Genomic DNA, 17,045 nt, shown 5'->3' with positions numbered 1-17,045 from the left:
CATAGACATCTCAACTGGTTCACCTTACACAATTCTGACCAAAAAATTACAGTTGAGCAAACTTTCTACTCCGTGGGTGCCAAAACCACATCCAGATCAGCTGCTGACGAAGCAAAGCTTTCAAGGGAAATTTTTAACAACTGGGATCAAGACCCCAAAGCATTTCTTCGAAGAATTCTAACAGGAGATGAAACATGGCTTCACCAGTATGATCCTGAAGACAAAGCACATTCCAAGCCATGGCCACCAAGAAGGGGAAGGGGTCCAGTCAAAACAAAAGCAGTCTGGTCAAGAGCAAAGTTCAGGGCAACAGTTTTTTTTGGGATGTTGAAGGCATTTTGCTTGTTGACTTTCTGAAGGGCCAAAGGACAATTAATATCTGAGAGTGTTTTGAGAAAGCAAAAGCTTTAACAGAAAAATGCCAGAGAAAGCTTCACCAAGAGTCCTTCTGCGTCACAACAATGCTCCTGCTCCTTCCTCTCAAACAACGGCAAGAATTTCAATGAGAAATCATTAGGCATCCACCTTACAAGTCCTGATCTGGCTCCTTCTGACTTTGTTTCTTAATCTTAAGAAGCCTTTAAAGGACACACATTTTTCTTCAGCTTATAATGCAAAAAAGACTGCTGCATTCACATTGTTAAATTCCCAGGCCTGTCAGTTCTTTAGGGATGAGTCCAACAAATGGCTGGTACCATCATTTAAAAGTGGCTTGAAACTGATGGAGCTTATGCTAAGAAATAAGGTTTACATTTTTATTTTTCTTTTTTTTTTTTTTTTTTTTTTTTTTGAGACAAGGTCTCACTGTTACCCAGGTTGGAGTGCAGTAATGCGATCACGGCTCACTACATCCTCAAACTCCCAGGCTCAAGCGATCCTCCCACCTCCGCCTCCTGAGTAGCTGGCACCACAAACGTACACCACCATGCCCGATTAATTTTCGTATTTTTTGTAGACACAAGGTCTCCTTGTTTGCCCAGGCTGGTCTCAAACTCCTGGACTCAAGCAATCCGCCCGCCTCGGCCTCCCCAAGTGCTGGGATTACAGGCATGATCCTCCACACCCAGCCTTCTATCTTTCAATTCCACTTTTCCACAACCTTGTTGAAGTCTCCTTATACATTACACAGGTAATGAAAGAGAAAATGCCACTTGTGATTATTCACGGGGTATCCCAAAATCAGAGTATCCCTATGCAGCTCCTGCATGAGGTCAGTCAGGGAACTAAGGATGTACATCACATGCAACCTTGCCAGCCAAGTCTCCACGGACCAGCGGAGGGGTCCAGGAGTAACACCTTACTCCAGCAGCAATGGGTCCTGGTTGGGGTAAGATCAGGCAAGACAAGAAAAACACAGACATGAAATCACAAAACGATGAGACTCTGTGCTACTGATCCCATCACTGTCTTTCTTATTACTTAATCACATTCATATGGCCATCTGCATGCAAAGATGTGCACAGCCAGTTTCTCAGTTAAGTCTTTCCATTTGAAATGAAAAATGCACTTCGAATCTGAACTCTCCCTCTAAGAATATAAGGAAATCAAGAACCAAGAGAGGACGGTGTCAAGAGATTAAACAAAACAATCCTCATAGGTGTGAAAAATGATATGAATGTAAAGAATGCAGAGGGAATGCTAGCATTAAAATTTAAAAACCTCAGGAAACATTCTCTAAACATACTTCAGCAAAACAATCAATGTAGGTAAGACCATATACATAAGAATATTTTATTGATATTTTATGAAAATGGATATACGGATTTAACTGCATTTTCTGCTATAAACAGTAAGAACTCTATAAACAAAACAATTCCAAACATACCTGATGCCCCTCTTTCATGTATAAGCAATTCTTTCTCCTTTTCTATTTCATCTGCAGCACGGTACATGTCCTCCTCACTGAAATTACACCAAAGCAGACATTTTCAAACACTTGTTGCACTGACATTTTCCGTCCTATTATACAGCTGCTTATAAAATGCATAATACACTAAGGGTTTAACTTTTTTCACTTTATATGATGATAATCTGATAAAATATGAGTCTTCTATCTTAAGAATAAAGATGCTTACGTTTCTATCTCACCACTTTCTTCTACTTCAGAATTTCTTACTGAAATAAGACAAGTTACATCACTTCATTTGCTAGGTAGCTCTGAAGGCATTTTAATTGTAATGCCTATTAGTGCCTCAACTATATATCTAGACATCACAGCATGCATCTTATTAGTGAAGCTCCTGAACTGATTCTGTCAAGTTCCAAGAATGGAGATAGTGCTGATAAAAATATTTATATAGGAATGCAGGCCCCATTGCCGACCTTTGTAACGTGTCACAAGCAAACCTGACAATAGCTACCTTAAAAACAAGAAGAGACCATCAGTTATTACAAATCGCCAAAGCTAAAAAACCTCGAAATCCTCCTGCTTCCTGACCCCACAATCAACCAGCCACCCACGCAGCTGTTACACAGATTCCCACTGCCCACTACTACCGACTTCTTACTCAGAGCTTCCTAGTCTCTAGTACTTCAGTTAACTAGCAAGAGCCCACTAAGTACTACAAAGGGAAAAAATCCACTAGATGCTAGACAAAGATGAAGAATGGGACTTCTGGTTTGAAGATGCCCCCCTTGTCCCTCAAGATTCACCCCAAAACGACAATAAAGGGAAACAGAAACCCCAATTCTATCTTTCATGAAACCAGAAGACAGGTGAAAGTCCAAAGAGCTGGAAAGCAGATGGAGTGGTAAATGACACAGGACAGGGAAGCCAAGGCTGGTAGATGGGCATCCATGGCAGGCAAGCCAGAAAACCTGGCAGAACCCCAGAAAGGCTCAGGAACTGGAGGCATCAAGTCCTTCGGGGACATGAGTAACACACTAAGCAGAAAACAAGGAGACTAGCTGACCTTCACATAAGCAATGATCAGACCCCCGATTCCCCATACTCCTGCCTCATGAGAGCATACCCCATCCTCACACAAGGCTGCAGAGCCAATGGAACACAGGAAGGAGGAGGTGCCAGGCTAAAAAAAAAAAAAAAAAAAATTCAGTGAATGACTGAGATACCCCTACCCCCAATTCCCTCATCAGCCCAGCTCCCGGTACATGGCCCAGTACAGCTGGGGGAAAGAGGAAGGAGTCAGATGGCAAGAGACAGATGAAGAAGGGGTACTGGGAGGGCCAGACTGAGGAAGGAAGTCTCACATGTCCCCCACTAAAACCTTTCAATGGTTCCCAAACACTCAGGGAACCAATGTCAAAATTAGGACCTCACCCACCACTCTAGCCTGTATCCCATTATTTCCCTATGCATTACTCACACTTCAGTCCAAACGCCTGACCAACACTATCGTGTGCCCGTACATCTGTGATTTGCTCAGATGTTCCCTCTTCCTGAACGGCCCACAACCCCTGACCCTGCCCCCTGCCAAACACATCACGATACACGCCATGTGGGTAGACCCTCTCCAGAGTGCAATGATTGGAGTGGGGACCCAGGAATTAGACTGCCAGGGTTTATTTAACTAGTCCTTATTCTGGTCCTTATTAGCTGTATGTATAACTATGACTAGAGTAACTACACCTCTTGGCATCTAGATTTAACCACCTGTCAAAAGGGCAGCAAGAGTATTCACCTCAAAGGGCTTTTTTAAGAAACAGATACATGGAAAATAATTAGCACTCAAAATTAAGTAAGCTATTCTTATTCTCATTTTATATCCACTGTTGCAAAGTATTAACGAACAATCTGACCAATTATCAATTTTTATTTCTTTTTTTCTCTCTAAATGTATAACTGTGTGTATTTTAACGTTGTGGGGGTGAGGGAACAAGTATCAGAAAAAGGTACTTTCCATGTGCTTTTGCTTCCAGTGAGATTTCAAGTAAAAAGTGTGATGTCATCCTTAGAGCCCATGCCAGAGGTAAAAACAAACAGAAACCTGATTCATGGGGACCATACATCAAAGTCCTAAAATAAAAAGTGACCAGATGTGTTCGTTCTTCTCTCAATAATTTAACGACATCTTTCAGCCTCTTTCCGCGCTTTATAAAATAAGGGACAAATTCCAATCCTGTAAAACAGACATTTAAGCAAAGCACTTTCATAGTATCATTATCAGAGGCACATATCTTCGGGCAAGCCACTTCCCCACGGCCTGAGTTTTCTCATCTTCAAAATGAGAAGACTGGAAGAGGCCGTGTAAGCTAGATGGTTCCTCTTCCAGTTCTTTAGTCTAAGTCTATGAAAACTGTACTTCGAGCAAAATCTGTGGCTATACTACATGCACATTTGGCTCCACTTTTGTTCTCTTTCTTTTTAATCTACAAAATAACCAAAATCCAACATCAATGCCAAGAGGAGGTTCTCTAAACAAGCAACTCTCCATCCCACAAGTACAAATTCCTACAAAGGCCAACAGGAAAGGAAAGGAAACAAACAGCAGAACAAACAGGAGAACTAAATGCAAAGGGAAGCTGAACGGGGAATTACTGGAAATAAAGAGCAGAGATTCAGGATATATGAAAAAAGCAAAGCAGAAATGGAAGAATAAGAGAACCAGAGTATAATCAAAGTGCTTTAACCACAACTGAATTTCACTCAGCTCCTGAGCACAAACATCTGCTAACTTCATGGCCACCAAGGACATACAGAAAATGTAATACAGCCTTTACTAAAGGCAACCATTAAAATAAAAATAATCCTGCTTAAAGCCGGGAGTTCAATACCAGCCTGGGCATAAAGCAAGACTCCACCTCTACAAAAAAAAAAAAAAAAAAGTAATTGGACATGCTGGCACTCACCTGTAATCCCCCCTACAGAGGAGGCTGAGGAGAGAGGATCACTTAAGCCTAGGAGTTGGAGGCTGCAGTGAGCTATGATCACACCACTGCACTCCCACCCAGGCAACAGAGTGAGACCCTGTCACTAAAAAATATTGATTAGTTAATTAATTAAATTTTAAAAAATAATCCCGAAGAATAAGTTTTAGGTTTGAGCAATGAAACGCAATCAACATATTCAGGAAGGAGGACATTTCGCAGGCAGAATGAAATAGTTACCTGTCTAACAGAAAGATAAGCAAAGAGAAAGAGAGGAAGAAACAGAGCAAAAAATAATAACTTTATTTTAAAAATACTTCACTCGATAAACTTTTGCTTTAATTTTTTAAGTATTAAAATAATAAAGCTGAAAACAATGACAAAATGAAATGATACTAAAGGCCAGGAATCTGAAACAGATAGAGGTTAAGTTTACGTTTTTGTTATGGGATGGGAAGATAATAAAATAATGAGGAAAAGGGATTTGGCAACCTTTTGTGTGTCAAGTTGGGGTGGCAGTGGGGAGGTATCCACTCTGACACAAAAGAAACCACTGAAGCTCAAAGACTCAGGTGATCACCAGAGCAAAAAGTTGTGTGGTAAAGAAAAGTTAAGCCAAAGTCTAAATGACTTGATTTTCTGGCAGTCACCCTCAATTCCACAGTTAAAATTTGTTAAAGGATATGAGTAAAGGATAAAATTACAGCTGGATAGAAGGAGTAAGTTCTAGTGTTCTATACCATTGTAGGATAACTACAGTTAATAATCTACTATATAGATTCAAACAGCTAGAAGGATATTAAGTGTTCCCAAAACAAAGAAATGATAAATGTTTGAGATGATGGACATGCTAATTACCCTGATCACTATAGTTATGTGTACCAAAACATCGCTATGTGCCCCATAAATATGTACAACTTAAAAATAATTAAGCCGATTTAAAAAATTATATATATGTTTTTTGAGAAAGGGTCTCACTCTGTTGCCCAGACTAGACTACAGCCGTGCAACCACAGCTCACTGCAGCTTCGACCTCCTGGGCTCAAGCAGTCTTCCCACCTCAGACTCAAGTAGCTGAGACCACAGGCATGCACCACCATATCTGGCTAATTTTTAAAATTTGTTATAGAGTCAGGGTCTCACTACGTTGTCCAGGATGGTCTCAAAGTCCTGGGCTCAAGAGATCCTCCCGCCTTGATCTCCCAAAGAGCTGGGATTACAGGTGTGAGCCACCGTGCTCAGCCTAAATTTTAAAAGCAAATGCTAACAATTCCTAGTTAGAAAATTCTTAGTTTTGCACCATGGCATTATTTTAAAGTGTATATTTTCAAGTTCCTATTAAACAATATTTACCTATTTTCTTTTATTGAGACGGAGTTTCGCTCTTATTGCATAGGCTGGAGTGCAACGGCACAGTCTTGGCTCACTGCAACCTCCGCCTCCTGGGTTCAAGCAATTCTCCTGCCTCAGCCTCCTGAGTAACTGGGATTACAGGCATCTGCCACCACACCCAGCTAATTTTTGTATTTTTAGTGGAGACGGGGTTTCACCACACTGGCCAGGCTGGTCTTGAACTCTTGACCCTAAGGTGATCCACCTGCCTCGGCCTCCCAAAGTGCTGGGATTACAGGTGTGAGCCACCGCACCCGGCCTATTTACCTATTTTCTCTTAACCTAGAGATAAAATATTTTATTTTTGATATTAAGGCAACATATCCAACTGAGTAAGCTATATAACGTTGCATACTAAATTATAACTGGTACCACTTGCTCTGTTCAAAGACCTGCATACCAACCAACTTTTGAAAACTTATTTTAAACATGCTTACTGTACAGACACAAAATTATACTATTCCCAAAAGCAAAAGCTGTGAGTTAAAAGCAGAGCTTAGTGAAGCAGAAGGCATTTCTGTGAAGCCAGTTTTTCAATTTTTGATTCAAGTAAATACGTATAGAAAAACATCAATTCTAATGTATATGCAAAGCTAACAAGACAGAATTTTAATCCCTCACAATTATGAACCTTTTAAAAGTTGTTCCCCTTAGTTGTCTATAAGAACTAAGTATGGCTTTTTTTAATTCAACTCTCTGGACTTGAACCCTGCAGTTCATACTTAACTTAGCCTCTCCTATGAGACTAATGGCAACACTAAGGCAATGTTGGTGAGACAGTGTCAACCAATATTACACTAACACACCTTCCCACACAGGCACAGGAAAAGCAAAGACCACTCAACCCAGCCTTTCTTCACCACTTTGCGGTTCAGGGATGGGTGAACAACACATCAAATACAGGAAAGTACCGGCACCCAGGCCAAAATTCCACCCCTCTTCTGCAAGTGGACTTTCCATGACTGGCTCATGCTACTCCATGTGACTTCCAGAGGTATCTGGGGTCAACGCAGCCACTCTCAATAAGGTTTGATTCTTAGAGACATCCCAGCTCTGGGCCTCAAAGCAGGCTCTTCATGAGTTTGGGAGAAAGTGGACTTTATCCCTACTCCAAACTGTAGCAGCATCTGGGGGTGGGGTGGGGCAGAAAATACATCCACAAGAACAACAGTGTGCCACTTTTTTTGTTCACAGCCCCTCTGAGAATTCAGATTTCATCAGAACCTAAGCCCAGAAACATACATAAAATTGCTTTCAACTTCAGAGGGGTTCACCGACAGTATGCCTCCACAGATTCAAACCCTGTCTCACCCTCAGACAGGCAGAGAAGGGCCATGCAGTAGTCTCTTCTCAATTCCCTAAGCATTTCTGGCCTAGCCAGCAACCATGTCCCAGGACCAGATCAGCAAGAGTCAGATGTTGGAGGCGGAGTGAGCAGGGGATAGAGCATAGGAGAGCAGCAGAGGGAGCTTGAAGGTCAACTAATCTGGTCTGACAAAAGAGTTCTTCAAATGTGACCCTAAGTTATGTTTCAAGCCATCCTTAGGACTTGTCCAGGAGATGTGAGCCAACCACAGCTCTCAAATGAGCTGATGGGTGTATGGAAAAAAGGAAGGAAGGGAGGGAGGGAGGGAAAGAAAAACTGCAATGAGATATACAAAGTAGTTCATCACTGGGCACTGTGGCTCACGCCTGTAATCCCAGGACTTCAGGAAGCTGCGGCAAGAGGATTGCTTGAGCCCAAGAGTTAGAGACCAGCCTGGGCCACATAGTGAGACTCTGTCTCTACAAAAAGTAAAAAAAAATTAGCTGGGTATGGTAGAGTGCACCTGTTGCCCAGCTACTTAGGAGGCCGAGGTGGGAGGATTGCTTGAGCCCAGAAGGTTGAGGCTACAGTGAGCCATGATTGTCACTGCACTCCAAACTGGGCAAGAGAGCGACCCTGTCTCACAAAACAAGCAAACAAGAAAACAAAGTAGCTTATCCATGTGGTTTATGTTTCTTTTCCCCCACTTCTCTCACGTGTGAAATGCGACGAGCTTAGTGGAAAGGAATCAAGAGTAACCTAGTGTGCTACCTAGGAAATAAGCCATCTCTTTCTCTACTCGTCGCCACAGCCTTCAGAGTCACATCCCGAATGTCTAATTCAGCTGCAGAAGTTGGGCTATGATGTGTATTTGTAATTACTGTCCACTGAATATATTAAAAATGACTCTATAGGATATCTCAAAACTTCTACAGTCTTACAGTGTTCACACTTCTAAGTGTAAACATTTTAAATGATTCCTCTGCATAGCAAACCCAACTTTCTGGGCGGAAAGCAAGGCCTTGGCTCCAATAACAAAAAAACACAGATTAAAAATGCACATTACACTATTTAAATTGATACTCAACTATTAAGCTGTATATATCATTATGCAGGAATTGACATGAATACCTTATATTGCAAACTTTGTTTATATGACAACTGTAGTAGTTTCTCTAGCCCGTGAGAAAATACCATAGAGAAACAGCCCACTACCCAGATACCGCCGAGTCAGAAAGATGGAAAAAGGCTAGAAAGTCCAAAACTTGAGACATGTGTTTAAAAGGTGACATCTTAAACTCACCTCTCTTGTTCTGCCCCATCTTATGAGAGGTGAAAGAGAATGAGATAATCAAACACAACAAAAATAAGGATAAAACAAAATTAAGCTGCTAAAAACCACACACACAAACCAGAACATCTACTGGGAAGCAAACTTGGGAAGCAAACCAAGGGAGAGAAAAAAAAAAAGTGAAGTTGGCTGTCACTATAAATCATGTCTCTCTGCCTGGTTTTGCTGAGGAAGCCCACAAGAGGTAGGGGGAGGTTCCCACTGATGCATCAGGGTCTCTCCAGCCAAGCTACACTTTAAAAATCTGTGAATGTGTAAAATGACAAACCTAGGCTAGGTTTTTTTTTTACATTCCTTTCAGCTCTAAGTCTACATAGTTCTACTAGCAGCAGACAAGAGGCACCTGTGCCACAAAAACTTTTCAAGAAAGAGCACTCTTCCTACAATGGTCTGTTTTCACAAGTGTTCTGAATGAGAATCACATCCACCAGAAAACTTGCCAAATAACTACATATACTTTTGAGAACATGGTCTGGCTTCAAAGTTTCTGCATTGCTCTGGAGGCATGACACAGCTGGGGCTGAGGTGCAGCACGTGAGACAGGGCATTAAATTAAGCGCATTGTTCTCACCACCAGGGCAGAAGGAAGGCAAAGCAGCAATTAGGAACCAGCATGGGCCCGTGGAGCAGGGGTTGGGGGCAAGAGACCCTCTATTTAACCCTCTGCAGAGTCTGAGGTTAAGTCTCTGATATGATTTGGATATTTCTCCCCTCCAATCTCATGCTAAAAGGTAATCCCCAGGATTGGAGATGAGCCTAGTGGGAAGTGGTTGGATCATGCAGGTAGATCCCTCATGAATGGCTTAGCACCATGGCCTTGGTGATGAGTGTGTTCTTACTCTGAGTTCATGCAAGATCTGGTTGCTAAAAAGTCTGTGGCACCTCACCCCCACCTCACTCTCTCTCACCATGTGATCGCCTGGTCCCGCTTGGCTTCCTGCCATGAGCAAAAGCTCCCTGAGGCCTCACCAGAAGCCAAGCAGATACAGGCACCAAGCTTCCTGTACAGCCTGCAGAACCATGAGCCAATTAAATCTCTTTTCTTTATAAATTACCCAGCCTCGGGTATTTCTTTATGGCAATGCAAAAGCAGTCTAATACAAAAAATTGGTACTGAGGGGTCAAGTATTGCTATAAAGATACCTAAAAATGTGGAAGCAGCTTTGGAACTGGGTAATGGGCAGAGGTTGGAAGAGCCTGGAGGGCTCAGAAGAAGACAGAAAAATGCAGGAAAGTTTAGAACTTCTCAGAAACTGGTTAAATGGTTGTGACCAATATGCTGATAGAAATATGGACAGTGGGCTGGGTGTGTAATCCTAGCACTTTGGGAGGCCTAGGCGGGCAGATCACTTGAGGTCAGGAGTTCGAAGCCAGCCTGGCCACCATGGTGAAACCCCATCTCTACTAAAAACAAAAACAAAAACAAAAATTAGCCAGGCATGGTGGTGGACGCCTGTAATCCCAGCTACTCCAGAGGCTGTGGCAGGAAAATCATTTGAACCTGGGAGGCAGAGGTTGCAGTGAGCCAAGACTGCACCACTGCACTCCAGCCTGCGCGACAGAGCGAGACTCCATCTCAATACAAAATTTAAAAAAAGAAATATGGACAGTGAAGGCCAGGCTGATGAGGTCTCAGATGGAAATGAGGAAGTTATTGGGAACTTGAATAAAGGTCACCCCTGTTATGTCCTAGCAAAGAATTTGGCTGCACTTGTCCATGTCCCAGGAATTTGTGGAATTTAATAACTTGTCTGATTTCACAAGCTCATAGGTGGAAAGAGATGAGTCTTGGATGAGGCTTAGGGTTTTGGACTTGATGCTAGAATGAGTTAAGACTTTGGAGAATGGCTGGAAAGAGATTACTATATTTTCCAATGTGAGAAAGACATGAGATGTGGGGTGGCCAGGAGCAGAATGATATAGTCTGGATATCTGTCCCCTCCAAATCTCATGTAAAAATATAAACCCCAGTATTGGAGGTGGGGACTGGTGGGAGGTATTTGGATCCCTCATGAATGGCTTAGTGCCATGCCCTTGGTGATGGATGAGTGCTGAATCCAAGTTCACACCAGATCTGGTTGTTTCAAAGTCTGTGGCACCCCTACCCTCTCTCTTCCTCCCTCTCTCTCCACGTGATTGCCTGGTCCCACCTGGCTTTCCGCCAGAAGTTAAATAAAGTCCCCTGAGGCCTCACCAGAAGCCAAGCAGAGACAGGCACCAAGCTTCATGTAAAGCCTGCAGAACCATGAGCCAATTAAACCTCTTTTCTTTTTATAAATTACCCAGCCTCAGGTACTTCCTTATAGCGACACAAAAATGGCCTAATACAGACTCTAACCCAGAAAGCAAACTGGCCGCCACAGGACACATCAGCCCACACATGGGCCTGTACAGTTGTTTCAATTAAAATAAAAAAAAAAAAAAAATAGGTGCCACTGTTTAAAAAGCAGGGTATTTCATGCAAAGCCCAAATAACTGGATTCTTTAAATACAGAAGATGCAGCAACTACAGGCTTGAGCTTAGGGGACCCTGCCTCTCAACAGAGACAGCTCTCCAGGTCCTGGCCAACTTCACTAACTTACTTCACTTACTGCCTAGCTCTGGAGGCAGGAGTTTGAGACCACTGACTTTCAATCTTATTTTCCAGTAGTCATTAACCCATTAAGTGTGAATAACACCATCCCAAGGGGGTTCTCAACAAATGAGAATGTCTAAGTACTATACAAATATTTTATTATAACACAATGTCTACCTAACAGGCCTCCAGAGGACCCCTGTTTAGGAATTTTTTTTTCAAAAGTTCTAGCAGTGCTTTTTGCATTTAAACACATCTTAAATTTAACTTTCCAGCCAGTTAAAAATCTGTCAAACTGGCTGGCTGTGTGCTTTCATAATTTCTTAAATTCCAAGGGCATTTATAGGTGCCTAAAACTTGAAAGTGTAGAAAAGTTTCACTCGAGTTTCTATTCTGCTTCCATGCGTACCCCCAGACCCTTGCAGAAATTAGGAACCCTTCCCAAATCGTCTTCTTCACAGTACAGTAAGGAATTGATCTAATCAGCACTGACTTTCCTTTTCAAAAGGAAAAGCGGGAAGGCAAACTAGTCAGGCCATTAAAGGGTCAAAGAGAATGGGTCAGATTCGGTCCAAAGTCTGTCCAACAGGTGGGACGTCGCCTCCAAGAACAAGTCGTGCAGCTCCGTTCTCCGGCGGCTGCGGCAGGGGCGACCTCACTTCCTCCCTGTGCCAGGCTGGAGAAAAGATCTAGCGGGAACTAGTAATAAAATACATCACTTCTCGGGTTTGCTTCCCAAGTTTCTGGAACTTTCTTTAACTTCAGACGTGCAGATATCAAAAATGAGACGGGAGGGGAGACACTGTGTGACCAGAATTGTGAGGGGCCCTGGGGTTAAAAATCTGCACTCGGACACTGGGCAAAACTGTCTGTCAATTCCTCCTTGTCGCCAACGGCCTCACTCAGAATTGAAGACGCCCAGGGACCCTCCGCTGACGACTCCCCACCCCAGCCCGGCTTCCGGAGGAGACCGAGCCCGCCGCCCACGGCCCGCGCCCCGCGCCCCGTGCACTCACTGCTCGGCCGGGCACTGCATCTCGGGCCGCGGCTGCCCGCTGGCCGCCGCCTTCCCGCCCTCCCGCGCCGCGGCCGCCGCCTCCCGCGCCGGCGTCTCGGCGCAGCTCGCGCCTGGCCACGCTTCGGGCTGGGGCATAGTCCCCCGACTCATGCGGCCACTCGCGGCCGAAGGGGTTCAGCCGGCTCCGAACGATCCGGAGCCCCTCCCGTCGGGGTGCCAGGCAGTGGCCACAGCCTCTCAGCCGCCGGGGCGGTTTCCGAGGGTCCGCGGAGCGCTTCCGCGCGCGTCACCGTGGCCCGCCCCACGGCCTCTGACCCTGCGCGAGGAGGTGCGGCCGGAGGCGGAGAGGCCCGGACGCGGCGCATGCGCATACACATACACGTGTGCGAGCTGAGGCACCGGGGGCTGGAGGTGGAAGCGCGCCATGCGGCTGCTGCGCTTGTTCTGTCCCCGGACACCGCTGGCTTGCTTCCCTTGTCAGCTGTGTGGGGACTGGCAGAGGGTGTGAGAGCGGGAAACGACCGGACGAGCGGCGGGGAGCGTCCTCGGTGAGGAGAAGGAAGTCTGGTCTTAGGTGTGAAGGGTGCTGACGCGTTCCGGCGCCTCACGGTGTCATTCTCGGCTTCTGAGCGTTGCCCTACGCCGCAGCGGGTTTTCCTCAGCTGTGAAGCGCGGCTGCGGCCTGCCCGGGCTTCCCCCGGCCGGGAAGGTTCTGACGCCCGAGCCCAGCGCGGGCTTGGGCCTCCGCTGTCGGGCCAGGCTGGTCGCTCCGGGGCTGGGAGTTACGGCACCGGGGTTGGGGCGGAGAAGGCGAACTGGTTCAACTCGACCCAGTTAAGCAAGCGCAGCAGTGTGTGTTCTTGGATCATAGTATTTCATGTAAACATTTTGATTTAAGAGAAACAAAAGGGAAAATATTAACCGTTTTCAAGCATCCAAAGGCGAAATGCTTCATCTCTGGGATGGAGTAGAGGAGTAGCCTCTGAGGTTGAGTTGCAGTCGTGGGTGCAAGAAGCAGCGCTGAAGCGGAGTGCAGCGCCGGAATAGGGCGGGATGGAATGGCGTGGGCAGTTCAGAAACCCGCGAGGAGTCCAGGGCGGAACAGGTAGGGAGCAGGGGATTGTACTGAAAGATGAAACTGAAAGAGGGGTACCGGAGACCAGATCATGAAAAGCCATATTAGGCTAACTGTGGCGCTTATGCTTAATCCTCATTGACAGATCTTGAGATCATTTTGAAAAATCACTTTGTCTTCAGTTTGGTAAAAGTTTGGAGAAGGGCAGGACTTGGAAAACCAGCTTAGGGAGACCAAATAGTAGTGACCTCCAAGGGAGAAACTGGACAGAAAGAATATTTATATTTTGTGCCACAGAACTCCGGGGGTATTGTTTTCTCCTTTAATTTTACTTGAAAAAGTAATAAATGCACATGCTAAAAAATTCAGAGCATACAAAAGAATATACAAAGACTATTAAGGTGTAGGATTGTAGAGGGTTGAATAGCATCCCCCAAAATTCACGTCCACCTAGACCCTCACAATATTAACTTATTTGGAAATAGGGTTTTTGCAGATGTAATTAGTTAAGATGAGGTCACACTGGTATAGAGTGAGCCGTAAAGCCAATGGTTGGCGCCCTTAGAAGAAGACACGTAGATAAATGAGCACAGAGGGAAGAAGGTCATTTGGAGATAGAAGCAGGGATTGGAGTGATGCAACTGGAAGCCAAGAAACGCCGCAGAATGCCAGGAGCCAGCAGAAGCTAAGAAAAGGCAAGGATTATTCCAAAGTGCCTTCCGAAGAAGCTTGGCCCTGCCAAAAACCTGATTTCAGACTTCTAGCCCCCAAAACTGCAAGAGAATAAATTTTGTTGTTTTAGGACACACAGTTTGTGGTACTTTGTCATGACCACCCCAGGAAACTCATATAGGGATCAAGGTGGAAAAGTTATAAATTCTATCAGGCCAAATTTATTGATATGGACCCACCAGAGATTCTGGATTCAATGTTTTATCTCAGAGGCTTAGAAAAAGCTCTAATGCTATGTTTAATCGCTGAGTATGTCTTTTCCAATTATGCATGTCAGACTAGGAAAATAACCACAGGATGCGTTTGGGGACCCACTGAGCCCACCGTGAGAAGGATCTGAGTGAAAACTCCATTGATCGTTTAACCTCCATCCACCCAGAAAGGCCTATGTTAAATGAAGTTGAAGCGCCAGAACTGCCTAGGTATCTGTAGAGAAAGGTATCCACAGGCTTGGGGAGATTAGAATATTAGAGTGGATTTATCATTTAAGACCTGCTTACCCACCCCAGGAGGGTCCAGAGGACATACCTTTCACCATGACTAAGAAATAAATTTGTGAGGAGAATCCTAGCATCCTTGAAGAGATCTGTGGCTGCTCTTTAGTCACATATATCTTACAGTGGAAACTGCTACCATCAAACTAGGATTCCTAAGTGCCCCCCCAGGGTGGCACTTAATTGCCAAAAAGTAGGTGGGCATGATTACTATAATTACCAGCAGAGCTAAAACAATATTGTCTTACTTACAGAGGCATGTGCTGTTGGTCAGTTAATCGTTGTGTCTCTAGGAAACAGATATCCTAACTTGCATCACCAAAACAGTCACAACCTCTCAATCAGTTCCCAGACTTGAGCCGGTTTACACTCTCAGAACTCTGAATGAAGGAGAGGCTGGATCCTCTTGAGGAAGGACTCTGCTACATTGCCAAAAATGTATATTGTTATTTCCCCCAAAGAGACCAATAGCCATCTACCAGGGTAACTGTGCATTGGGGGAAGAGAAATAATCAGATTTGTCAGGGATTACTACACAGTGGCTCTGACCTGATACTAATCTGGGGAAACCAAAAGCTTTACTCGGCCTACCAGTCAGAGTAGAGGCTTAATGGAGGTCGAGTTATCAATGGAGTTTCAGCTCAGGTTCATCTCTCATTAGACCCGTTGAGTCCCTGGACCCATCCTGTGCTTCTATTTCCCCAGTTCCAGAATGCATAATTAAAAGAGATATATTCAGCCTGGTACAGTGGTTCATACCTGTATTCCCAGCACTTTGGAGGCCGAGGTGGGCAGATCACTAGGTCAGTAGTTCAAGACCAGCCTGGCCAACATGGTGAAACCCCGTTTCTACTAAAAATACAACAACAACAACAACAAAAGCTGGGCGTGGTGGTGGGCACCTGTAATCCCAGCTACTGGGGAGGCTGAGGCAGGAGAATCGTTTGAACCTGGGAGGCGGAGGTTGCAGTGAGCCAAGATCGCACCATTGCACTCCAGCCTGGGCGACAGGTCAAGACTGTCTCAAAAACAAAGAGATATGCTCAACAGCTGGAAGAATCCCCACGTTGGTTCCCTGACCTGTAAAAACTTGTAACAGGAAAGGCCAAATGGAAGCCACTAGAACTGCTTATACCTATGAGAAGAGCAAACTAAAAGCAATGCCACATTCTTGGAGAGATTGTAAAGATAAGTGCCACTGTCAAAGACTTGAAAGTTGCAGAGGTGGTGATAACCACTACATTTCTTTTCCCCTTGCCTATTTGGCATGTGCAAAACAGAAATGGATCTTGGAAAATGACAATAGATTCTTATAAACCTAATTACATGGTGACTCCAGTTGCACTGCCATTTAGATGTTTCATCACTTGAGCAAATCAACACATCTCCTAGTACTTGGTATGCAGCTGTTAATCAGGCACATGCTTTTTCCCTCTATACCTATTAGAAAATACCATCAGAAGGAATTTACCTTCAACTGGCAAGACCACTATACAACTTCCTGTCCCACTGCAGGGCTATGTCAACCCTTTAGCCCTATGTCATAATTTAGTCTTCCCCTTCCAAAGAACTTCATACTGGTCCATTACATTGATGATATTATGCCGATTACTCATGGTGAGCAGAAGTAGCAATTACTCTAGACATATTGGTAAAATATTTGCATGTCTGAAGACAGGAAATAAGTGTCACAAAACATCTGGGGCCCTCCACCTCATGAAATTCCTAGGGGACCAGTATACGATATGTCAAGATATCACTTGTAAGCTGAAGAATAAGTTGTTGCATTTGGCCCCTTATACAACCAAAAAAAAAAAAAAAAATCACAATACCTAGTAGGAGAAGAGAAGGCTCTACAACATGTCCAGTCTATTGGGCAAGTTGCTCTGCCATTTGGGCCATATGATCCAGCAGATCTGATGGTACTTAAAGTGTCAATGGCCGATTTAAATGTTATTGAGAGGCCACGCACAGTGGCTCACATGTGTAATCCCAGCACTTTAGGAGGCCAAGGTGGGAGGATCACTTTAGCCCAGGAGTTTGAGACCAGCTCCACCTCCACACACACAAAAAAATGTAATTAGCCAGGTGTGGTAGTGCACACCTGTAGTTGTAGTCCATCCTAACTGCTTGCAAGGCTGAGGCGGGATCCCTTGAGCCCAAGAATTCAAGTTAGAGTGAGCTATGATTATGCCACTGCATGCCAGCTTAGGCAACAGAGCAAGGCCCTTTCTCCCAAAAAATAAGTAAACGCTGTTTAGAATTTTGGCAAGC

General features: G+C 44.5%; 1 protein-coding gene across 2 annotated transcripts in view; it reads right to left on the bottom strand.

The window, feature by feature from the left end:
- Positions 1-16,588, bottom strand: part of OTULIN (OTU deubiquitinase with linear linkage specificity) — a 47,210-nt gene extending 30,622 nt beyond the window's left edge. Inside the window, exons 1-3 of one of the 2 annotated variants that reach the window (XM_063664672.1) lie at positions 12,469-16,588; positions 2,973-3,029; positions 1,826-1,902 (exon numbers count right to left, since the gene is read on the bottom strand). In XM_063664672.1, coding sequence (XP_063520742.1) covers positions 1,826-1,902; positions 2,973-3,029; positions 12,469-12,620 — 286 coding nt within the window. In that variant the 5' untranslated portion in view covers positions 12,621-16,588. The remainder of the gene's footprint in view (positions 1-1,825; positions 1,903-2,972; positions 3,030-12,468) is intronic. The other variant, XM_054487326.2, reaches the window with a different exon arrangement.
- Positions 16,589-17,045: the final 457 nt, after the last annotated feature.

The sequence above is a fragment of the Pongo pygmaeus genome, chromosome 4 (assembly GCF_028885625.2).
Source record: "Pongo pygmaeus isolate AG05252 chromosome 4, NHGRI_mPonPyg2-v2.0_pri, whole genome shotgun sequence".
Lineage (NCBI taxonomy): Eukaryota > Metazoa > Chordata > Mammalia > Primates > Hominidae > Pongo > Pongo pygmaeus.
The sequence above is the reverse complement of the archived record's forward strand: the minus strand, read 5'-3'. Positions and strand labels throughout refer to the sequence as shown.